This window comes from Centroberyx gerrardi, chromosome 8 (genome assembly GCF_048128805.1).
Source record: "Centroberyx gerrardi isolate f3 chromosome 8, fCenGer3.hap1.cur.20231027, whole genome shotgun sequence".
NCBI classification, from domain to species: Eukaryota; Metazoa; Chordata; class Actinopteri; order Beryciformes; family Berycidae; genus Centroberyx; species Centroberyx gerrardi.
The window spans coordinates 21,464,312-21,489,798 of record NC_136004.1 but is presented as its reverse complement, the minus strand read 5'-3'; the positions used below and the strand labels follow the sequence as shown (position 1 = coordinate 21,489,798).

Below are 25,487 nucleotides of genomic sequence, written 5' to 3'. Positions count from 1 at the left end.
TTCATCAGATAAGCTATTTACCCTCTACATTCTGCAGTAGAAATGAAATGGTTTGTTTTCGTTCATCAGTGTTTGAATTGCAACACGGCCAGTGCTGATGGCATTTGATGGGCCTCGTTCATCAACATAATCCTTTGTTGCTTGTATATTTATGCAGGATTACTAACACGTCACTCTGTATTTTACAATCTAATGTCAATTTGACAAACATGAGATTAAAATGTCAAAACATTTCAAAAAATCTTCCTGGGTGGGAATAAATCATCCTGGGTGGGCTGCCCAGGTAAAGCCTACGTAAGGGAAACCTTGTAATTTTCTCAAGATCCTAAAATTAAATCACCACTTCAGCTCTAAAGGAGGGAAGAGAATGCTGCTATTGCAAGCTTTAAATATTGATGATATTCATTCCTTTGACTGAACAAAATCGTGCTTTGCACAGCAACACTGCTTGTTTTGGATAAATACTTCTTGACAACCTCAGGAGCTGCTTGCTTTTCAGTGGTTAATAAACAAACAAGAACAAAAAATAAAAGATATTGTCAACATGTATTTTAACTAATTGTCTAATACTAATAGTATTTGTCAACAAATGTAATATAATCCATAATAATAATAATAATGGATTATATTATAATAATAATAATATAATCCATTTCATAATCCAGATCAACAAATCGGTATGTTGTCCTCCTGTAAATGAATGCAGTCATGCAAAATGACAGCTATTAATCTAGTGTTTATCAAACTTAAATACATGTGAAAGACGCGTGAAAATGCCTGCACATAGAGAAAACTAGGAGGGATTTGATTTATTGTTTCAGTAAAGATTGTTTCCAATCTTCTTCACTGCAAGATGAGGTATGCTGTAAGACTAATTGGTTTGTATAAAATATAAATTAAAACAGTGTTTGTTAGTGTCCGCTCTGGACAGCTCATAGAGGAGCACAGATTAGTAGTATGACAAACTGACCCACACCTGATTTCTTTTCAAAATGTGGTTGCTCTCATCAGAAGAATCAATCCCTCATTACTCTACACTGACTTGTTCAAGTTAATTGGTCTGGCTCCTCACTGACTACCTCAAAGTAGGGTCCCGAACTCACTTAACTTGAACCTTGAAGCAGCTGTTTCACTTGAAAGCATCAGGTAAAGGCCGGGGTACGAGCGATGTGGAATAAAGACTGAAGGAACAATGTAAGGAAATAAGGAAAGGAAGAAGAAAAGGGGGAACAGAAAGGGAGAGTCAAGACTGTTTCTCCGTTTGTTTCTGCCAACTTTTTCATTGAGTCAACAAAAGATATTTTGAGGACTCATTTTTTATTTTTTATTTATTTTTTTTTTTTTACCAGAAATTCAGTGCAGAGAGGCAAAACAAACACGAACAAAACAAGCTTTCATATATCTTGCTTGGATATCATACTGTTACTACCTTTGTCAGGAACACTTGAAGGGAAATCACATACTCACAGAAACGCACAGTCATGAAGCCAAAGAGACCTGCAGGTGGACTCATGCCTGTTGCACTCTAATTGTGTTGTCAAACGGAGACTAAGCACGGCCTGTAATTGAGTTCTCAGTCCCTCACCTTCCTCTGCTCTTGTTTACCTTCTTTTCACTCCGCTCTCCTCCATCTGATCACTTGTTCCCTGGTGGACTTTCTAACTCCATCACTCTGACACTGCTAGATTACACTCAGAGTAAATGAGAGGAGGGGCTGCTGCATTCCATAACACAAGACAGCTTGCATTTTGCTAACTTATCGCAGACACGTACATGCACAGAGTGAAAAAAAGCAGTGCTCAGTTACATAAAGCTTTACTTTGGGTGAGAGCTAGTTGTTGTAGTCTTTCTGAGCTTGTCGTTAATGCAAAATATAATTATGGTACATTTTCTGCTGTTTTGTTATGCAGCTACATGTGCAGCTGGCACTGTCTTTTTCTGTTTATTTTTCTCTTTCTCTTTCTGTTACTTTCTCATTCTTAGTCTCTTTTTGTTAGTTTGGAGTTTCTCTCTCCTCAGCTTTTGATTAGTCAAGAAGCCCTGGTAGACTGATGGAAATAAACAGAAAAAGGTAGTAGCTGCACACTTATAACTCCGATGCAGAGGGTAGGCTTATTTTATTCACCAACCTTTCGATGTCAGGCTGTCTTCATGGCTGATGGAAATAACAAAAAACTGATGCCTAGAGTCAGGAATGCTTTTCACTTAGTGTATGTTTCTCTTTTTATCTTCCCATAGGTGCGGATTGAGACGGCTACAACTCTGAAGCTCAATATCCTCCCCATACCTGTATTATTCCTCAAATTCAGCATAACAAATAAGTTAATCATGCTTTTCTTATTATGCTTGCTATTTAAACCTTACTGCATCTGCAAGCACAGGAGCGCTGTCAGTCCCTAATAATAACTAATAATGTTTAGTTAGAGTATGTGGCTGACCTGCTCACAAACCTCTCCTAGGGAATATATTCAGTTTGATTTCCTCCTTAACTCATCGCTACCCGTTGACGACTTTGAGTTCCGGACGGAGCAGTTCCTCCCGGTGAGTACATACAGTTTTGTCTCAGGAATTACAGAGGTCTTAGGGGACTTTTGATATTTTGTGAAGATTAAAACCATGCTTGAGAAATTAGCCTTAAGTAAGGAATTCATCCTCAAGAATTCAGCTGAATCAAATTAATAAATCACCCTCCCCTATCGTCCTTACACTCTCCTTTCTCTATACAGTACCTTGAGTCTATCTTCGGGCTGCTCTTCCAGTTGTTGCAGCAGGTGACAGAGTGCGACACTAAAATGCAGGTGCTCCATGTCATCTCCTGCGTCATCGAGAGAGTAAACATCCAGGTGAGAGGTCGGATATCAAACAAAGGAGTGCTTGAGACATAGGTGATAGGTGTCAGACTGCTTAAAGATGAAGTTGCGCTAAACTCAGATGTTTTTTGAGGGAATCTGTGTTTTGGATAGCTGGGGTGACACAGTTTGCTGCTGCTTGATGAAGAATAGCATTGCATAAGGTTGAAGCAAAACACCATCCATTGACTCTCTCTCCTTGGGGGACACGCAAAGCTGTTAAAAAAACATTGTGACACCGATACAAAACATCTCTCACCCTGTACTAGCCCCAGACCACCAAGGTAAAACAACCATCTATCCCGGAAATATAGCTAGACATTAGTGATTTTTCACTTCCTCAGACAATAGCACCGGCGGAACGATTGTGAATCCAATTCCTGACAGACTGTTTGTAAATTGCAGGGCCTCAGGCGACCCTTGCTCTGATGTCTGCTCTCATTTACCATGATGATGCAATTTCTCCTCTGCCACTGCAATGCTGTAGTGTGTGGCTGTATGGATCTTTTTTTTTGCCTGTGTTCAATAACTCATTCTAATCCACTTAACTGCCAACCCTTAAAATTGACCTTGCTCTTGACCCCCCAGGCTCTTTTCAGAGCAGTTTTAAACCCCTTCCCTTAAATGATCCCTTGACTTAAATCTGTCACAGAGATGGCTTTCATCCTTGTGAACTGTCAGTCTGGTTAAGTCTTCTCCAGTCATTGGCCCTGTGTAAACTTCCAGAGTGAGTGGAAGTCCCATGAATATTCCATCCCTTCTCACACGGGATTTTTGAACCCACGAAAAGAGGCAGCAGCAGAGAAAACAGGGCAGATGATGATAGATATGATTAGATTTTGCTCCCATCAGTCTCACAAATGACGTTCTACACTGGCTCTGTGGGTCTCATTTACCTTAAAGACTAGATGAAGAGCTTTTTGTCTTCTCCTCAAGGCTGTATGTTGTGTTTCTTTTTACTATTCTCTCTCAGCTCCTTTTTTAAAAGGGTTTAGTCGAGCAAAAAATCCCAATGCGGGGTCCGCGGCCCTGCCAGAGAGCCAATGAAAGGAGCAAGAGGGGTGAGCACAAGTCAGCACAAGAAAAATGACAGAAAACCTCTTCAAAGTCCATAATTCGGTGTCATTCTCAAGTGTCTGGGGAGTCTTACAGTTGGCCAGCTGCACCGGAGAACTTAAATCACACTGTGTGCCATCGTATTTCCCAATTTCACAGAGGAATGAGAGCGATGGTATCCATTCCGGGTCCCATTTAGGCTCCTTGGCCTTGCATCCTTCTCCATCCAGTGGGGATATTATGTACGGCTTTTTTTGTCAGCTAGTTCTGCTAGTTGTAAGATACTTGACTTGGCAGTAAGTGTAACAAAAAAACTAAGATTATGGTCTTAATGTGTCATTAAAACAGACATCAGGTCTCTTGTTCTGTACAGAGCAAGTGGCATTGCTCTAGAGCACATCATATTTTATCCCCTACCTTCACCTGATAATGGCAATATCAAGTAACTTTAAAATGGCTGTGAATGCGCTAAAAGACAAAGTTCAAAGAGCTCTCTGCAATAAAAAGTACATGGTATTTATATTAAAATTGGTGCCAATTGTTTGATGCAGTCCAGTCTATTGTGCTGTCACCTCACCTCGTATTCATAGTATACACTAAGTTATCATGCAAGCCACATATTAATGTATTTCAAGGGCGCATTACCGGCTTCTCAATGGGTCTTTAAGAGAGTTTAGGCATCTGATGAATATACATAATAGTGTGCTGAGGAGGCAACAATTCATGGAGAAGAGCAATCTACAATACTAGAAAGAATGAGGCTCGTCCCTAGCCTCCGGTGATGGGTAAAGTGGTTTTTAGCTCCAAAATGACACCCGTTTTAATTTCCACATCGTCTGCAGTAGGCCATAACTTACTGTATGTGTTTCACAAGAGTAAGAGGTATCAGTTGTTGAAGGTGGTGCATGGTGTTGTATTACCTTGAGTTTTGTCCTTTGTTTTCCTCAGATCCGGCCATACGTGGGCTGTCTGGTTCAGTACCTGCCTCTGCTTTGGAAGCAATCTGAGGAACACAACATGCTGCGATGTGCCATACTCACCACTCTCATCCACCTGGTACAGGTACGGCATGCAGTCACACACAGGCACAAAGTCGCACACACAGGCACATACGGGTAGATATGCATGCACACAGTGGTACACACACACACACACACACACACACACACACACACACACACAAACACACACACACACACACACAGCAGATGCCAGTGTCAGAGCCAGCATGTGCAAGAAAACACTTATTCACCATAATACATCCTCTTCTCGCCTCTGAGGTGTAGGACAGTGTGGATCATTTTAGTGTAAGAGTCTCAACCTCTTCTGTAGCAGTCTGTTCTCTAGTCTTCCCTCTCTGCATGTTGTGTGTGTGTGTGTGTGCGTGTGTGTGTGTGTGCTGCCCTATATTGCAGAAAACATTTCCAGAAACGGCTGACAGCCTGGTCATTCAAACTGAATTAACGAAAGGATTTTAGTTTGTTTGTGTCTTAATTAATTACACTACCAGTCAAAAGTTTGGACACCTGATTGAATGTACTATGTTATTCATTATCTTAAAAGACATTTGATCTGTTTTTTAGACAAATCTAAATAGTGAAGTTGATGCCTATGTATGAATTTCTTTCCAAAGCTTTTGCCTTTCCATCAAGGCAAAAGGTGGCTACTTTAAAGAACCTTAAAGATAAGATAGTTTTGATTTGTTTAACACTTTTTTTGGTCACTGCACAATTCCAATTGTGTTATTTCATAGTTTTGATGTCTTTACTATTATTCTAAAATGTGGAAAATAGTAAAAATAAAGAAAAATGTGGTGTGTCCAAACTTTTGACTGGTAATGTATTTATTTGTTTTTTTGTGCGTTCTGAAGTTCAGACAACCAGAACAGAACCAATAATCCACCAGACTAGACCAGAGCCAACTGGACTGTTGTGGCCCAAACATTGGTGTCTGTCTGTATGGTTGCCACCAGAGGTATTAATGGGAATCTACAGTACCAGCTGCCACCCCAGCCTCACCACTCTCATGACTCTGATACAGGGCCCAAACCTGGCTGGCTTTCCACAGCACTGCAGCCAGCCAGATTTCCTCACTTCCACACCTGAGGAATAGCTGGCTCCTGTCTCTCTCCCAGGATCACAGAAGAAGAGCTCATGAACTAAATTATATGAAGTAAAATGAGGATAAATGAAAAAAAAAAGGAGATGAAAGTAACATGGAGCCATTGCGGGGAAGTTTTATTGGAGTTTGTTTATGATTCTTTAGGTTTGATGGCTCCTTAGTCGGAAGTTTAATATGTTTGTTGTTCATAGTGAGTGGAGCTAACAGCTGCTGCAGTGTGACAGGTGGTGCTGCTCAGTGGATCTGGCTGGAAGTGTGGTTTTATGTGTCTGGCCACATGTTGAATGAAGACTGGGCTCCCATGTGTCTCGCAGAGATACCTGGGTCAGGTGCCTGGACCCAGAATGGCTGGCTTCCTGTGGCACTCAATAGCCTTTTCTCGCCGTACTCTCGCCCAAAAGAATTGGGGAGTGAGTCTGGCCAAGGCAAGCTGGAAAGAGGCTCAGTCTGTTGTCTTTCCTCCTTTATTTCTCAACACAGTCACTTGCTCACACAAATACAATATACTTCACACCAGGGATTGAAAGGTGTAATCACCACAATAGTTCTCAGTTTAATCATATGATTTTGGAAAAACTCAATAAACCAGTCTACATTGCATTACTGCTCATTCTCCTGGTTAGGTGGTGAAACAGCATTTTATCATTCAGTTTTAGCAAATGCACACCTGTCAGACTAATCAAAAACCGAGACAAAAGCCCAGTCTGGGCTTAGAGATGGCAGCAGCATCAGCAACCAGCTGTCAGTGTGGCATTCACTGGCACGTGGACAGAATAAGCCAGACCCAGAAAAACTCTCAGCATTATTTAGGCCTGCTATTCAGGAGTATAAAAAACAAAGTGACATGTGACTATCATATTTCTGTGGCAACATGTTGAATATTTTAGATTTAGTCATTTGCACCAATATCATTGAGGTGTGCCACTAACTGATGTTAAGAAGAAAATGGCCTGAGGCGGCAGCTCCGTTCCTTTCCCCGCTGCTCTGACGCAGCCTCTCGTCAGGCATCACAGAGATTTGGACTCCTGTGTGGCTGCTGCTACATTACTCCCCAGTGGGAGATGGAATGCTCAGTGATAGACGCACTCCGTTTGAGAGAGTTACACAAGCGCACATCTGGCAGACTGTGGGGGGCAGTAATGTTGTACAGCTGAAGGGGCCTGAAATAGCAAATCCTGTCACAACATACGAGTTGGATTTAAATAAAATACTGCACTTTTATTTTAAGTTAAAAAACTAATGCTGATCTTTTAGTTAGTTAGTGTTGGTGGACAAGTTTTGTAGCCTTTTCCTTTTGATGCTTTCAGCAGGCATTATAGTCAAGTCGCCTCAGATGGTTATGCCTGTTTATCAAATAAACAAAAAGTAAGCTCAGCAAGAAAATGTATTTCTTTCTCCACTCACCAGAGTCTTGTGGATTCCAGGGCTTACCAGCCACTTACATTATTTGACAAGAGCTTAGTACCTCACAGCACCAGAAATAAATATAAAAGATAAATTTACTTGGGCGACTGTTATTTTACCTCGGCAAGCCCCCAAATATAATCAATATGAAAAAGATGGAATAACAAAGGCAATACAGCGACACTATTTTTCATTGTTCAGTCATATTGCCTTTTTTATTCCATATTTCTAGTTACAAGTGATTAATGTGGATAGTAACAGATTACTAACAAATTGTTAACTAAGACAATCACAAATCATTGATTTGATTCCTTATCAGTTATGATTCAGTGCATAAATTATTAATGAACATGTCATTAATGATTAAATAATGTCCAATTTATGATGTACTGTTACTTAGTAAACAATGTAGTAAGATAACTAACCACCAATATTTACCCATTAAATTATAATTAATAGATAGTAAATAATAATTTAGAAATTGTGCATTGAGACATCTCCGCACTAATGACTGATATGAGCACACTGGTTGTTAGCTGGAGCAGTAGTAGGCAATGCATATAGCAGCACTAATACATGATTGGCTGTTGAAAGCAACATTTCCCATAAGTTAAACTGCCAAAATACTTTTCGTTACTGGCAAACAGAGAAACAACTGCAAAGAGCTGGCCCACTGGCTTCCCATTTTTTTCTAACTTAGAAAATGAATTTTGTCTACTAGAGACCAGTTACTTGTTACTTGTGATGGGGACGCTGGGACGCGCCAAGGCAGACTGGAGCTTGGCTCTCTCTGTCACTCTCACATAGATGCAGGAGGGAGCATATTTGGACTGAAATAGTGTCATGGCATCAGTGAAACAATGTTGGCAATTCTGAAACACTGCTCTGAATGCACTGTGATTTCAGACAAACAGACCCCCCCCCCCAGCACCACTTTGTCCCCGTCACCCACATTCTCTCATCATTTAAATTCTGTGTGACTTTAAAGTGGTTGAGTAAAACTTGAGGAGATTGGTGCTTCTAAAGGGCAGAGAGTCAGACAGAGGTTAAGTCTTCATTGACAGACAGAGCTGCAGGCTACGTGTGAAAAAGATGGAAGTGATGTTTGAAGGGGAAAGAGTATTTTAGAGGGCAGAATGCAGAGGTTGGGCAGAGGAGACTGGCTGAACGTGTTTATCTGTGCTGCAGTCATTGGCTTAGATGTGAATGTTTGAGCTCATGTGTGTACAGAGTTGTGTGTGTGTGTGTGTGTGTGTGTGTTTTCAGTAGTTGACAGTGTTGACTGTGTTGACAGTAGTGCCCCAGGGTAGGTCTCCTTTGCTTTCTTTGTGTAGTCATTAGTGCCTCTCGCCCCCATTCATAGAACTGGCATACTTGCATACTCCATACCTAGCTTTTTTCAGCAGGAAATCAATCATCACGCCTGCAACATGATCACATTTTTAATGATACAAACAGAATAAAATCAACAACTGATCAAGAAAGTGGTTTCAAAAGTTTTCAAAAATCAGCCAGAAGTTGGAAAAATGACAAGGGATTAAGGAAAACAATCACAGCAAACAATGACTGAGCTAACATGCTGAGGGAAATAAGTAAGTAATTAAAATGAGACACATTCTCAGTTTTACAGAAAATTGATTGGATCAATTTAGACACACTTCTATTGACTTGGATTGAAAATGTCATAACTGGTGGTAATATGTTTCATTATTTTCTATATAATTAAGTGTACAGACTCTAATCATCCCACATTTGACTGACAATTTTCACTGAGACCCCCAGCAACAATGGATGCCACATGCTTTCTTAACAAAACTTCTTGCACAGCCTTAAACCACAGAAATATATCCAAATATAAAATATATCTCTTCAAAGTTTTATTTTTGCTATGGGGAATTTCAAAGTTCTTTGAGCCATTGAGATGTGGAATAACAAACACATTTACACCAGATTTGCCCATGGAAAACCCAATGGTCAGGACCGATGGTCCATCTGTAAACCCCTCACTGGTAGAGTGAGGTCCTGTGCTGTGTGGGGATCAGAGGTTCTTTCCAAGAGAGGAGACCGCCAACCAATTAGAGTGGAGTTTACTGTGAGGTGAGGTGGAAGTGAATATGAGGATTTGAGTCTGGCTGTGCGCCGCCATTGTTGTTTTGATTTGGTTGGATTGTGTGAGTTCCTGTGAGATTAGAGGTCCTGACGTCAGTGATGTGTCTGGAGTCAGCAGGATAAACAATTTTATATCGTTAAGTGTGTGGTAACCCTACTCACCTAATCATCTAGAGTGAGCATATTTATATTTATGACTGAGAGACAAAAAAAAATCTGTGAAATCTGTGTAAATGGGCCCAAAAGCAAACATAAAGATTCCCTAAATAACTCATGCAGCCTTATCCAAGCGTTTAGTTGCCAAACAATTGAACTCCGTCCAAAAAGCCTGTATTTGGTGCACACACCCTGTAGCGCAGTCGCTGTGCTGCACACACTGTCCCTCTGTTGAAGACACAAAGCACGCTCCAACGCCAATATAGGAGCTTGGGGGCAGTGCGCTCAGGCCTGCAAGAGGAGGAGGGCTTGTGGCATGCAGTGACGTAGTGTGCGGCGTAGGAGTGAAATGGAGCGGGTCAGAGTGGCGATATTTTAAACTTTTATATATGCGGCGCCCCACCTTCAGGGATATATATGGCCGCTGAACTTCCGCTCCACTCTGCTCACATGCTGTACCAGGAGCACCGGTTAGTTTAAAACATGAAGAGCAGCTTTCAAGCCCCCTATCTGCATTCTCTGTAGTGTTGTCATGATGTTACGTTGACTTTCTATGCTTCTGTCTTATCACAGGGCCTGGGGGCGGAGAGCAAGAACCTATATCCTTTCCTCCTTCCTGTCATCCAGCTGAGCACCGATGTTTCCCAGCCGCCACATGTCTATCTGCTGGAGGACGGACTGGAGCTTTGGTAGGGACATGGACACACACACACACACACACACACACACACATTCCATATGCACGTACACTGGAAGAGGATGAAGCAATTACTGTCAAACCAAAAAAGGACAAACAATTTTTTAAACATGTTCTGTTGACATGGCATTCCCTGCAATATAGAGAAGGAAAGACAGAATGGCACATATCAGGGCTACTCAGCCAGTTGATGCTAACATTCTCTGTCACACTCCCCAAGGCAGACGTTTATCAAGCACTTACTGCTCTCACCTCCTCCCTCGCACTGCAGAGAGCACACACACACACATATGCACACACACTTCAACTGTTTTTATCACTCTTTCTCTCTCCTCCCTCTCCCTCTGTCCTTCCATTCACTCATGATTTCAGTTTTGTTAGATTTCTCATCACCCTCATTTACTGACTCATTGATTGCATAGTGTGTAAGCGTGTACTGTATGGAAACCAAACTGAAACACTCAGTGCAGAGATAACACAGTGATAAATGGGCTGACCATGTCCCCGTCTTTGCCTTCCCATTTTTACAGGCAAGGTCTCCGGTTTAATGGAGCCGTAGGTAATTTGTTATGTGGCCCGCTACCTTAGGTTAACAGTGGTTCTCAATCCTGGTCCCCGAATACCACAGCCCTGCTCATTTTCTATCCTACCAGCTAGTTAATTACATTCACTTGGTGTAATCAGGGGCTGGATGAGACCTGGGACACCAGCTAGTTAATTACATTCACCTGGTGTAATCAGGGGCTGGATGAGACCTGGGACACCAGCTGAATGTAATCAACTAACAGGTAAAATACAAAACCAGCAGGGCTGTGGTACTCGAGGGCCAGGATTGAGATCCACTGCATAACACTACATGTTACATGACCACATGGCCATCTTGGTAGGAACATAACAGGTGATTGTAATAAATTAACAGGTGATTATAATAAAATGACAGCCACAGCCAATGAGCTGTGTATATGGTAAAGCACCATATTGGTAGGAGATGCAGGTGACATCATGGGAATACTGTAAATAACATACGGCTATCCACATTCTTCTTTTTCCCACGGCGCAGCCGAGGGCATCACAACGCAAATTCAAGTGTCAGTCAGTCAGTCAGTCAGTCAGTCATCTGTCGCTTCGTGATATCGCCTCTAGAGGGCGTCTTTGACTATGAGATGCAATGTTTCTTATACGTGGGAAAATCAAAAGTTGGTCAATGTATAGAAATTCATCTAAATCGATCCATAATAGACCTGTTGTGCGCATCACGTCATGTTTGTCATTTGGAGATGCACAGCAGATCAGCAGCATTATACTCAATCCAACAGTCTCCCGCTGTGAAAACGAAAGTGAAACTTAATATTACACAATTTGCTCCAAACTCGTTTGTGCTAGTAACAGTATTTGTAAATAGTAACTTGATAACACATCTTCTGCTGCTCTACAAACTTTAACAGTAGGTAACATTATTACCTTTTGGTATTTAAGTAACGTTAGTGAAATTAGGTAATTTAACCGATAACTGTGTCGCAGTGCTTCAGTGCATAGAATTGAATTGATCATGTACAGGATCTGTGCTTGTTTTATGATCATTCCATTCACTGACAGGCACGCTGTGATCAACTGGTAGATCAAAAACACCAGGATGTCCACCGTGAGGAGGGATCTAAATAGGAAGCCATAGGCAACACTACACTTTTACATAATATTCCAAGAACACAAATTATATATACTAATACACAAGCTGGTCAATCACATGGGATTTTATGTTGCAGAAAAAGTTGGACACATAAACATATAGACACAAAACCACACACACTTCATAGTGCATGACTGTGATCCCATAGCTTTTTTTCTATAAGATGTATAACCTTATATTCTACAGGAGATAAGGAATTCATCAAACTAAATTCTTACAGTCACCCACCATCTGTTGCACTAGCACATGCTGTCACACACATAAACACAAATATACTGTATGTGCGCTCATATTTGTGCATGCACACGCAAAGAGTCGGCCACAGTAGAAGTTAATCTGCTGAGGTAAACCAAGGTAACCTTTTGTTCTTCTGCTGCCATCTCTTTGCTCTCTCATCTCTCTCTTTCATCTCTCTTTCCTTGTCTGTCCCTCCCTGTGGTGAGCTATATTGCTCAGCGTGCTGACTTAGCCACGCTGACTTATGTCTCTGCCCTGTCTTCTATCCTCTCTGATAAACAGTTTTGACCTAAGTACTTGTTTGCCTTGTTTACAGAGTAATTTGTGTCATTTTGCCTTGCTTTGCTCCTTTGTCATTTGGTTTTTCCCTCTCTGACTCCCTCTCACATCTCTCTCTCTCTTGCTCTTTCTCCCTGAGTTTGTGCAACATAAAATCAATCATTCATGTCTCATTCATGTGAGAGGCAATATCTGCAGAGGCAAAATCCACCAGCTGTCATCTGGTATTTTTTGACTTCTGCTGAAATGTTTCTTATGTGCGTTAAATGTAACATCTAAAAAAAAAAAAGTTTTACCCAGTTTGCAGAGACGTACTTAGTAGTCGAATTCATTTTATTCCATGTCTTATTGAATAAATACTTTGACAGTCCACTTCCATATGCTGGGTAGAGATAAGGATGTGACATCTAAGAGAGCTCTTGTGAAGAGTCATTTCGTTACCATAGTGTCATGTAGATGTGCAGTTTTGCAATAGACTGTAAATGGTTTCTGAGAGACCGTGGGTAAAAGCGCAATGACAGTGTGACTTGGAGTTTGATTGTACTGTAGCATGCTTCTTTGTATCACAGATTCATCTTGACACTGAGCAAACCACTGACATTGTCTCTATCTTTACCTCCATTCCCTCTTTTCTTTCATTCCCACATCTCCTTGCATCTTTTTTTCACTTTTCTGCCTTTGTTTTCTTCTCCCTATCTCTTCTTCTCCCTCTATATCTCCTGTTTTTCCTATTTGCCACGTCTCATCTATTACTTATACACACTCCTTCCTCACATCCTCCCCCATTTTTGCTTTTCTTCTGTCCTTTGCTCTTTCTCTCTCTTGGCCCTCCTCTCTCCTTTCATCTCTGTCTGCTCTCCTCCTTCCCTCCCTCTTTTCATTCAGGTTGGTGACATTGGAGAACAGCCCAGCCATCACCCCCGAGCTGCTCAGAATTTTCCAGAACATGTCAGCTTTGCTGGGTGAGCTCACAGGAGATTTCTCTGTTTGCTTGTGGATGTGTGTGTGTGCACATGCGGTTGTACATGTGTTCTTGTATACATGTGTATGACATGTATGTGCAAATGAATTTGGCTTTTTTGGTTTTTCTTTTTTTGCCCTCCCAAGGAACTCCACGGCCTTTGGACACTAACGTATACACTGAATGAGGGGTAACCTAAGGAGGGTGTCACAGTAGCATCACTCTTGATGTACCTAAGGCAGTGGGCTTAATTAGCTTGGGGCAACATTCTGATTGATTGGCAGTGAGTGTGACCTGATGGGTATAGAAAAGAGGCAAACATAGAAGCGTGAACAGCAGAAAAAACACATGATGGCAAAATATTTCACATCAAAACCAAATTGAGAGATGCAACTAGGCTGCACACAACAGACAACCCAACCTACCATGTGTGTTATATGATCAAATACTTATAAATCATAGAGCAACAGAGATTTGTTTTACTTCAGGCTACAGTAGCCTGTATAGGTCACAGTTGTGGTTTTGCAATAGCCTCAAGGCTGCAGAGCTACAGCCCGGGTTTGTAGGCAGTACCCATTGGTGGCTGATTGAATGCAACTGGCTGGGTGATTTATCACAGGCCTGGAACAATGGGACACTGCCCTCGCTGTAGTGTATAAAGGTGTGTGTGTGCAGCTGTGCATGTGTGTATCTGTGCGTGCGTGCGTGGCCTTTTGTGTATTGATTTGGTGCTCCTGTACACAGTGAGGGAGTCAGACCAACGTGGACAGTGGTGTAGCCTGAGTGGCTTACTGGAGCAGTTCATCACACATCCAGTCTGGATGGGGAATCTAAGGGACAGAGCAGAGCCAGGGACTCTGATAGAGAGTCATGGGTGAACGGAATGGAGTAGGGAGGAATTTAGGGGATCAAGAAAATGTAGATATTGTGAAAGACGAAATGGAGTGGTGGTTGGATGTCTGGATGGAAATTAATGAGTTAAGGAGTGCTGGCAGGGTGGATGGATGGAGAATGGAAAAGACATAAGAGAGAACATAAGAGAACATAAGAGAAAAGGAAGGGATAAATAGATGGATGAGTAAGTTAGGAGCTTGAGTAGTGGATGTATGGAAAGAGAGGAGAGGGTTGCGATTGATTGATAGAAAGGTGTCTTCAATTTGATTTAGTGCATAGGATAGGCTAATATTGTTTTGTCCATATAGGGCATCTCTATAGCAAGATGTAAAAGAAAATCACATGAAATTGAAGAATGCATTACGGATGGGTAATAAAAGAAGCAAAATGTTCTTATATTTGCTTGCTGGAATAATTTTCAGCACACACTGAATATTCGAACATTCGTTTAAACCATGCACTGAGTAGCTGACCATGAGAAAATAGACTTGTGCACGTCCCTAGAATAAGTAATGGCTAGCACCATATGACCCTATAGTGGACACCATACTGTCCCTTTGGATGTTTTATGAGCTACAAAACACTTCAAACATGACAACAAAAATGATCTAAATCCTTAGGTCATGGACATGCTTGCCATAATCAGTCAAGGAAAAATCATGGAACCCTGCAGTCTTGTTGGCGCCTGTAAGAAATAACTGGGAAGAAATAAGGGAAAGTTAGGTGGAGGATGAAATGAGGGAGATAGAGATAAATGGATGGATGGATGGGTGACCCTAAGAGAGAAAGATAATAAAGGTAGGGGGAGGGATAGACAGATGGAGGAGGACTTGAGGGAGTCATGGATGGAAGGATGTATAGAAAAGAAGTGAAGATGGGGTGGATGCTTGATGTTTGTATCAGCTCAATGGCATCACCTACAGATAAAACAAACTCATTTGTCTTCACTGTATATCTGACAAACCTCTGCTGTACAGACCAACTGATATGGGCTCAGATATGGAGTGTGTGTAATGTGTTTGAAGATGTGGGAACTCGGAAGCCATCTTTCCTCTCAGTCTTTTATGACCGTCAGTCTGTAAAAGCAACTGCTCTCTCTTGTCAAACCTGGCAACAAGCACGGATACCGGTCTGCCAATATAGAAGTTATCCTGTTGTGTCTCTCTCCATTTTGGTCTACATAACATCATGGATATAGGCTCATTATAGCCTAGAGTAACCCCTTTTTGTTTACTATTATTATCATTTCCTCTGTTTACTTTGGAAACCTGTCACATTTCAATCCTTTTTCAATATTTGGTTCTCTGGAGATGAGTGCTGTATTGTGAAGTCTTGGACATGCCTATTGAAGCAAAGAAAAGGAACGTGCTTTCACACCTTTCCAGGTGCAAGCTAACAGCATTACATTAAAGTAAAAATACCCAATGGTAAATGGAAATGCATTGTGGAGGTGTTTTTTTTTTACCCCACGCTCTGTGCTGTAGTCAAATAAATATCATACATTTGCGAGAAAAATGTGAGGTCCATTCAAGCAGTTCCAACATCTTCTCTTGCATGCTCTGTTGCTGCTCCTAGATCATGTTCACCTACTGTAATATTCCCATGAAATGCATCTTTACTTCCTTGATTTGATGCATTTTCTGTTGAAACAGGATTTTGGGGCAGGACATAATGCAGTGAGGGATCATTCAAAAGGTCTAAATCAATGGAATATGAGTCAGGGAGAGAAAGGCAATTTTATTTGATGGGAGGGGTGCAGAGGGGTGAGATTGTTAAAAAATCTGATGGTTTTATTGGTTAGAAATGTATATGTACCCCTGCTAGTCCACCATGAGAGTCACCATTAAAGATACTCTGTTTTCCAGGAAGTAAAAGTAATTGGAGCTCATTTCATGCAGACTTTAAGCTCATTATTGTCTCTTAAGTCTCCTTCGTAGGTCAGACACCTTTAACGACTTGACTAACAGAAATCATTGAGTCCTTACCTCCTCTTTCCCTGTTGCCCACTGCAACGCGCCTCTGATCTCCACATTTGTGCCATCACTTCTATAATGACACCCCAGTAATGAGTGGACTTAATGAGCCCAAGCCCAAGCCCTTGTTCTTGTTCTTGTTCTTGTTCTGATCTCCAAAGAAACCCTGCCAGTGAGTGTGGTATCATGCTTTCATCTTTCACTTGTTCTTGCTTTTCATTCCTCTTTTTCAACGTCCTTCTTTTCCACCACTCAATGGCATTTCGCTCTGGTGGCAGTAATTGCAGTAAAGAACACCCTCTCGTGTAATATTGCTTAAACAAATTTCACAACTTCAGATAGGCCACCATCTTTTATTATATGCCAGTGCAGCACATACACTTGGGATAAGTGGGCAGCTTTTTGAGTTGTTAATAGGCTCTGTTTGCATAAACATGTGAATTAATAGAAGATTTTTATTGTGTTTTTTAAATGTCTGCTGTACTGCTGTACTGTAGTGGCAGTAACGGGAACAAATTAATCTTTTTCCTAAGAGACAGTGCTCATGTTTTCTGTCAGCATATTAGCACTAAACACTGTTGTTTTATAACCCCGTATATATCTCTCTCTCTTTCTCTCTCTCTCTCTCTCTCTCGCATCATTTTTTCAATGCAACACCAGTAACGTAACGTGTTTTTGATTTTCTTGCAATATACTTATGTCATATAACGCCAGTACATGAATTGCATTGAATGTAATTACGACTTTCCATACATGTCCTCTGGGGGAAATTCAAAGCCGTTTTCATGCAAGACGATAACTTGAGACGTATGGTCACTGGTCAGAACAAATTAACACACAGTGTCAAAGCATTCGCCCCTCTCATTGTTTACTGTGAACATGAAAACGAGTAGAGCAACATTTTCCAATCCAACATTTTGTATTTAGTCTTTGGAGGGCAGTGAAGGGATGTGGGCCGTTGAGAGAGAGCCTGGCTGGGTATGGTGTTGCTGTCTGCCAGGTGTGTGGCCTGGCCTGCCTGATAAAGAGCCCTGCTCCATCACTGCTAAACTGGAGCAGCAAATTCTCTAATTAGAATGTCAGAGCCTTGCCTTGGCTAAGTTGTTAGATTGCCGCTACGCTCTGTATTACTGCCCCACACTCTGAACTAGGGCACGTTTCAGCTCCGTGTGATGCTCTGACTAGTGATGATGGCGAGGTGTGTACAGTAGTGTCTCCTCTTTGGTGCTACACCGATCAGTGTGAACATGTGATACAGCTAAAGTGCCATTCATGTGTTCATGTGTTTAGCCAGAACTGGGGGTTGGTGAAAGTTCATAAAATCAACTAGAAATCAACTAGAAACCAACTAGATTTGTATTTTACATTTCCCACCACATTTCACATTAAAGGTTTCAGAAGCTCAAGTAAGATCCAGAGGAAATTCCAGTTGTATCATGTACTAGCAGTTTGTTTGCTACTCTAAGGTAACAGCGGAAGTGAATCGGGCAGAGCAAGAGCTTCTCATCAATTAGCAATTACTGGTGTAGCCAGAGACATGACAGAACACCCTCTCAGAGATCAATGATATTTGTGAGAGCTTTCCACCTCATCTCCTGCCTCTGGCAGCCCTGTGAGAGATTCACTCACACATTACTAAGAATGTAGTCTCACAGCTACCTGCCCAACCAACGTACTCCAAGGATCAATCCAAGCATCCAAGTCAGAAGACAACCTGTTTCTTGCAGGCTTATCAACTAGAGAAAAGGTCTTTGTTTTGAAGTATTTTCATCACAATTGCTAGCCATTGTACATATTGTAGCCAGGGATGGAAAGGAGAAAGGACCCCAGATATTTGGATAGCAAAGCGTAATCTCAGAGATTGTGGTATCTGTAGCCCATTCATTGTACATCACTCTCTATGCAGCCATCTCATGCAGCCCCAGCATGCTGAATTTTTCAACTTTGATACTACAAGGATCCATGCTCATTATTTTTTTTTGGCTTTGTAGTGTTGTGTAAACCTCTTGAGATTTTTTTGCCCCCACAATCAATTGCAAAGAGCTGCTATTGCATCAACTAAAGTGAGGTGTTTGAGACTTTTTACTGGGTAGGTTGTTGAGTTTTCTGCTTTCTCATCATTGCTGTCGTCCTGGTACATGGGGGTCTCCCTATAAACCAGATTTTTGCCACTTCATCGAATCCCATGCTGAGCCATGCTTTTCTCGTCTCTCAAGACATGATTACTCATCCATGACTTTTCAAAGACGTATTCAGTGTAGCACCACAGGGAGTCAGCTACTCATCTCGCTAGCTGAGGCTCCTTTTGGCCATGTTGTTTTTCATGTTTTTGCAGGGGGTCGTTTCTGTACAGTAATACCCGGCAAAGTAAGCTTTCTCTGTAGAGCTGCAGGGCTACTTCTGCACTGCTAAGAAAGTTGGCCTTAAGGAAACCTTCTTGATTCAGTCTTCAAGGGGTTTAGCTTTAACAAGGTAGCTGTGTAGCAAGGCACCATGAGCTGTCTCTGAAATGACTGTAATTGCCACAACACATGGTCTCAGCTTCTCTTCAGAGGTTGCCATGCTGACTGAAAGTTTTCTTAACTTGTTTTAGAAAATTCGAAAATCCTTAAACTTAACTTTACAATCACTTTTTTCAGCGTCGTCAGATTTTTCATTATTTTTTCTTTATTATTTTATTTTTATTTAATTTATTATTATTATTATTATTATATTTAATGTATAATTTTTTTTTAGAGTTCAGTGTTTTCTTCCACAATCTAATGCACAATTAGCCTAAATCTAATACTGTGAATATTTGTCTTGGCATTTGATTGCTGACTGTGAAATCCCAACAACAACCCTGCTCAGCTCAACTCTTATGTAGCTTGCTGGCTTGAATGCTCAAAGCAAACACAGTCTGTTCTTTCAGCCTAACAGTTGAGATGTTGGCATCACTTTTTTTGTTATCTGTCTGTTAAATTTCCCCACTTAGCAAACATTGTCAACCCAATCACGTACTGTAGAGCAAAAACTGGGTTGGGAGATGACTAAAATCCTAGCAGTGTCCCCAACAACCATTAGAGGCTCTTCAGAAGCAGTTATCACAGTCAGATGTGGGCTCATTTTCACATTCATGCTGATAACCCAAGCGGACTGTGTAGCATATGCCCTGGGCAGTAAAGGATGTATGGAGTAAAGCTTTATCAATGCTTTTGCAGCTGTTTTTGTGAGCATTTGATCAAATACATTATAACAAATGATTTATTTTGAGAGAGAGAGAGAGAGAGAGAGAGAGAGAGAGAGAGAGAGAGAGAGAGAGAGAGAGAGAGAGAGAGAGAGAGAGAGAGAGAGAGAGAGAGAGAGAGAGAGAGAGAGAGAGAGAGAGAGAGAGAGAGAGAGAGAGAGAGAGAGAGAAATTTTGATTACATTCACAACTTTTATTTTGCAGGGCAGCCTATTCCATTTCAAACTCTATTTGGGGAAAAATCTGACTTGAATTGGTGGGAATCAGCAGGGGCCTTACAATTCAATTTGATTGTAGAATGATTGATTCAACACACTGAGATTTGTCTTAGTGTTACACTTCATTTTACTATATTTAAATTGTGCAGCTGGTTGTGAATAGATATTAACAAAGTGTTTGTATGGACAGACCAGGCAGAACATAGAGCCCGACAGAGGTTCTTGAACAGTGATAAGACCAGCACCAGGCTGTTATGTTGTTCCACAAAACAACAGTAGATATTCAGAGGTTGAACTGCCTCAGACTAAATCCACCCCCCTTTTTCCCTGTCAGATTATTGCCACACTGAGAAAGTTTGGGGATGCTGTATGGAAATGTGAGTTCGTGAGTTCACTTCCAATAACCAGGTACACTGTTATTTTGTCAGCTTGTTCGTATTCATACATGGACACTTGGGGTGCCCCTGATTCATTCACAGTGGTGAGCGGGGAGATGATGAAAGCCTTATCAAGTCCAGGGCTCAGTGCTCTGAGCTGCCTGACCTACCTCAAACCCCGAACCAGAATTGAATTCATTTTTTCCCCTCTTTCTATGAATGCTTTTTTTCTCTCCCTCCCCTCATATTGATATTCATACAAAACTCTCCCCCAGAGGATATTGCTATGTGCGCAGCTTATCAACAGGGCAAGCAATGACAGTGGTGGTGGAAGGAGAGAGGTGGGAAAGCTGTCGAAAGCATGCGTTTACATCCTTTTTTTGCATTTGTAATTAAAGCAAGCAGTGGACGTGTAAATGAACCTGCTGATGGAAGGTTGAGTGGTTATGTATGTAATCACAGAGAGAAGGAGCTGCGGCAGCCAGCGAAGCAGCAGGCCAACACTCATTGTCTCATTATGAGTGTCATTTTGTTGATGTGATAAAGCTGCTGTTTAAAGCAGCCAGCGTTAGTAGGCTTTGCCCAGTATCCATTCACTATTCATGGCTTTGCTCCAAGAGAGTTCTTCTTAGATGTGGGTGGCGAAATTTCCAAAGGCCCCCGGTCTGAGAATGATGTGCACTCACACCAAAGTTTCCCTATCTTCACACTGTCTTCCTGGAGGCGTAGCAGCATCATAAACATCAAGAAACTAGCAGATTGAGAGATTGTAAAGAAAGGGAAGGCAGTATCAGAGTCACATATTTCGTTGTAACTTTGTAGCACTGTTTTAGATGACTTTTGAAATTGTTTCTCTTGTCCAAAGCCTCAGTATTGCTCAGTATACTTCAATATTCTCCACTTCATTAACAGCCAGTAACCAAACCCTATTGGCCTGCTTAATGAACACTCTGTTGAGATGCAACTGAGAAAGATCAAAAGCTAGATTTCTAATGCTTGGTAGCTGGAATGTGAGGCTTAGTAAACACTTGATTTCTTGACTCAATCTATACTCCATGTCCTGTCCTCTTAGTATTCTGGGAATTTCTATAATAACCTCAGAGAAGCTGTCACTACCTTTTAGGCCACTCTGTCCTTGTGTGTGCACACAAAATCAATGTTTGCATGTGGAGTGAAACATGAGGGGCTATTCTGCACACAACAATAAGTCGCTGGTGATCCTTTTAGATAAATCGCTCAATATCTGAATTGCAAGTTTCCCCTGTGGACTGAGGGCCATATGCTTCCTTGTTAAACCTGATTCCCTGTCCAGCAGTTACTCTGAATATGCAATTACATTTTACAGCATTTGAGACAAGAGCCCTGTGCCCGATATGCAGAATAACTGCCTCACTCTAACATGCACTCTATGTTTTTTTTACATGGCACTGCCAGGAAGCGAGTAATCTTAATAGAAGTAAGAATTATGGAAATTGTACCGTTTAATCTTCTGTGGAGCCATGTGCCCAGCTCTGTCTTTTTATGTATGCATTGCGATCAATTGTGTTTGATTCCTGCAGCAGTGAGCATCATTATTTTTTTACAATTACATGTTTTTAAAGCAGGCCAGCTGGCATATTGAGTAGCGAGGCTGCCCTTCATCCAGAGGACCCAGGCTCAATTTCCTGTGGTGGCAAGCATTTGACCTTTGGAAATGTCCTTTAACAAGACACTGAATCCCCACCCAGGCTGCTGTTCTGTGGCTGACCCCGCGCTCTGACCTCCCTAAGGGTACAAGCAGAAAGACAGTTTCCCTGCGGGGAAAGTGAAGTAACAGAAAAATACTGAAAAATATAGCCCATCCTGAGAAAGTTTGGAAAATGTCTAGAAATTCACAACTGGAAACGAACACTGTGAATCGCTTAGCCCTCACTCCGTGAGGGCTAAGCGACTTCTGTGTATATAATATTACTTCTGTGTATATAATATTATAATATTGTTAACCAATAGTCAGAGATGTAAAAGTCAGAGATGTAAAAGAATAAGCCATGAATCTGCAAATCTGCAAACAAAGACAAGTTTTTCAAAAAAGTATGTCATTGTAAACTCGAAAATGTGTAAGAACGCTACCTGTACCTGACTCTTTGATCTTCTTCTTCGGTTATATCCTGTCCTTTCCAAACTCAATATCAGTAGCCCTGCTTTAACTCAAGTTTCATTTGAATTTCAATCATCTATCTCTGCAAAGATTCTTGGCCCACCTGCAGTATCATTGGTACAGAAAAAAAAAAGTGAAAATATTGAAGTGTTTAGTTTCGTTTATCTTCAACATAACTCCTAATTAGCATTTCTTAGTTTCTGAAATCACCCTCTTGGCAACAATCGAGTGAGGCAGATCCCTGATTTCTCATCTCCACGTACAGTTGCTGGCATAGCAACATGACATTCAAACTAGTCTTGGTCAGTGGCTTTTGACAATTGTATAATTTCCACCTAACATTGTGAATATCAACATATGTTAGATAACCTTCTCTCATACGCATTTAGAACATTCATAGACAAATCCACTTCTTCCAACAGCATCTATCTCTGCTGGTGTGAGGTTTTGCTCAAGGTCTGCTCATTCCAAGTCTCTTTCAAAACGGGCTCCTATAGCTTCCTATAGGAGTGGCTCTTAGTCCAGCCTTGAGCATTACCCTTCCATGCTTGCACCATTTCTGTTCAGTCTTTCTGGGCCTGTGGGGACCTAGAGACAAGTCCCCCCCGGCTGCTGTGGACATGTCCGTGCTCCATACTCTGAGCAAAGGCAGAAGACTGTGCTCAGCTGTCGCTCGAGGGCTCTTGTCAGAGCTCTTCAGGTAGTATGTGTCACTGAGCAGAGGTCACTGCTGGTTAAAGGCCTCTTATATCCTCTAAACCTGCATCAGTGACTCAGTCTGGATCAAGGGAGATTTTTATCACCTTAATCTTCCACCCCTACTCTGCTCATTCATATTGAAGCTAGCTTGTGTATGTTCAGTTGTTATACACACACAGGACTCGAGGTAGATTGACTTCTACACTACATTCTGCAGCTTTTTACTTCTATGTAAAATTTCCATTGTTATTCGTCCCATTATTATTTATTTATTCATTATTCAGAATCCCTCAAGCAACGATTTGTAAATATACAACAGTGCCTGGGTGTGGAACATGTTTACATTGTGTGTGTGTGTGAGAGAGAGTGAGAAAGAGAGAGAGGAATTGAGGGTGCGTAGTAAGACAATATCCTTACGTCAAACAGATTTGGAAGGGTATCAGGCCAGACTAGTTCTGGTGGGCGGTAATGTTTGAATGCTTGAATTCAAGTCAAGTTTATTTATCTAGCCCTTCAAAGTACACAAAGTACTAAATTAAGTATTTAATAAAAGCGATCCAGCACCTGACATTGTTTGAGTTTGGATTTGAAGATTTCCAAAGAATTGGCATCCCCAATGGCAAGAGGCAGTTGATTCTAAAATCGGGAGCTCTGTAGGAAAACACTCTGCTGATTGGGAGAGAGAGGGAGATGATTTGCGACAAAGGTCCTGGGCCGGACACCTCAAGCCACCCTAATACGACACTGCAAGAAGTCTTCTATGAAGAGGTCAATAAGAAGTCTGTGTGCACACGCGTGTGTGTGTGCGCAAGTATGTCTGGGTGTGTTAGCTCCTGCAGGTACAGTGAAATCACAGCACCATGGAAAGGTTAATACAGCGTCTTTTATGATTATGATTAAAAACAGTCTCATGTTGATTTAGAGACTTTCTAGCTGTTCCTGTGAGACGTTAGAACTTGAAAGTATTCAGTATGTTGCTTTAAGATGCACAAAAAAACAAATTGTGTACCTGTAATGAAGACAAAAAACATGATTGAAAGAGTTGTGATCATAATGTTAAGCAAAATAATCAGGATTATCATATTAACCGTTAACATGATAATCCTCATTATATGTTAGCCAGTAGTTAATATGTGACTGTGTGTCTTTCTGTGGTGGTTTAGGATTTGGTACAGTACATGATAATCATATGCCAGTATATAGTATTGTATAGCCATTTGTGTAGGGTGGTATGATCCCATGTGTGTGTGCGCACATGTCTGTGTATGCAGTAATTTCTTTTGTTTTTAGTTTGGTGTAAACTATCATGTAGTGCGTGGGTAAGGATTGTGGGGCTACTGGGAATTCTTGTCAGTGGAAATTGATTTCATAATATTGGAAGATGCAAGCGTCTTGCAGTCAACACAGCTGAACACAACTTAACAATTTAGCTGTCTTATTTAGATTTCCTGGTCCCCCCAAGGGAAATAATTAAGTGTGAGTGATGATAGGAGGGACGGAATGAAAGCTTTGTTGACAGGATTTCAGTCCCTGTTCAATCAATCCTGATTTATAGTCTGAATTCTCTGGAGTGAAAGGAAAAAAATAAGTTCTTTTAGATGCGAAATTATCTGTAAATACACGAGAGGCAGTGTTGACTTGAGCTGCAGTGTTGAGCTAGCGCCCTGTAGGTTATTAATCATCAGATGAGATTCAGCACTCTGTCGAACTGAGAAGGTCAGCCCAGCTTTTAATTGATACTGTGGGACCCCTTTCATATGTGCATAAAGTGTGTATTTATCCTTTACCAAAGTAATGATTCCCTGTAGTGAAAGAGATCGGAAATGGGTGCATATATTTATCTTTTTAATTTTTGCTTATCTGTGTGATATATAGTTGATGATGAGACTGTCCAGCCTTTGATGTCTAATGTTTTGGCCGATGCGCTCTGCTATAGAGGGTGTAACTGGAGAGTGCAGCTCACTCAGTTGAATATTTGATCACAGAGAATAGACAAGGATCAGTTATGGATTAAAACGGAGTTACTACTAATGCCAGGGGAATCAACCAGAAGTAGGACTACTCTATTCTCCGCTTGTGCCTCTAGCTAATTTTCATTCTGAAGTGGGCACACTTGTCTGTACATATACATTTGCATGCATGTACTTGATGTAACATGTACACACACGCCCTTTTCTTGACCTTATACCATCTTCCTTGTTCTTTCTTGTCCTACACGACTTCCATGTTCCTGCTTCTTTCCATCACACCTCTTGGATCCATTCATAATTTATATCTTCCATGCCACTAAAGAGTTTTTCCATGAATACGTGTGATGTAGTTGTCTACTCTTAACAAGTGTGATGAAGGGGGTTTAAGGTCTCAGTATCCAGGAGTCAGCAGGGTTTTTCTTGGCTCAGGAAAGGGC

General features: G+C 41.3%; 1 protein-coding gene across 1 annotated transcript in view; it reads left to right on the top strand.

The window, feature by feature from the left end:
* ipo11 (importin 11) overlaps positions 1-25,487 on the top strand; it is a 156,830-nt gene that overhangs the window by 60,948 nt on the left and 70,395 nt on the right. Inside the window, exons 16-21 of the mRNA XM_071894791.2 lie at positions 2,239-2,272; positions 2,501-2,541; positions 2,727-2,843; positions 4,854-4,967; positions 10,269-10,384; positions 13,481-13,557. Coding sequence (XP_071750892.1) covers positions 2,239-2,272; positions 2,501-2,541; positions 2,727-2,843; positions 4,854-4,967; positions 10,269-10,384; positions 13,481-13,557 — 499 coding nt within the window. The remainder of the gene's footprint in view (positions 1-2,238; positions 2,273-2,500; positions 2,542-2,726; positions 2,844-4,853; positions 4,968-10,268; positions 10,385-13,480; positions 13,558-25,487) is intronic.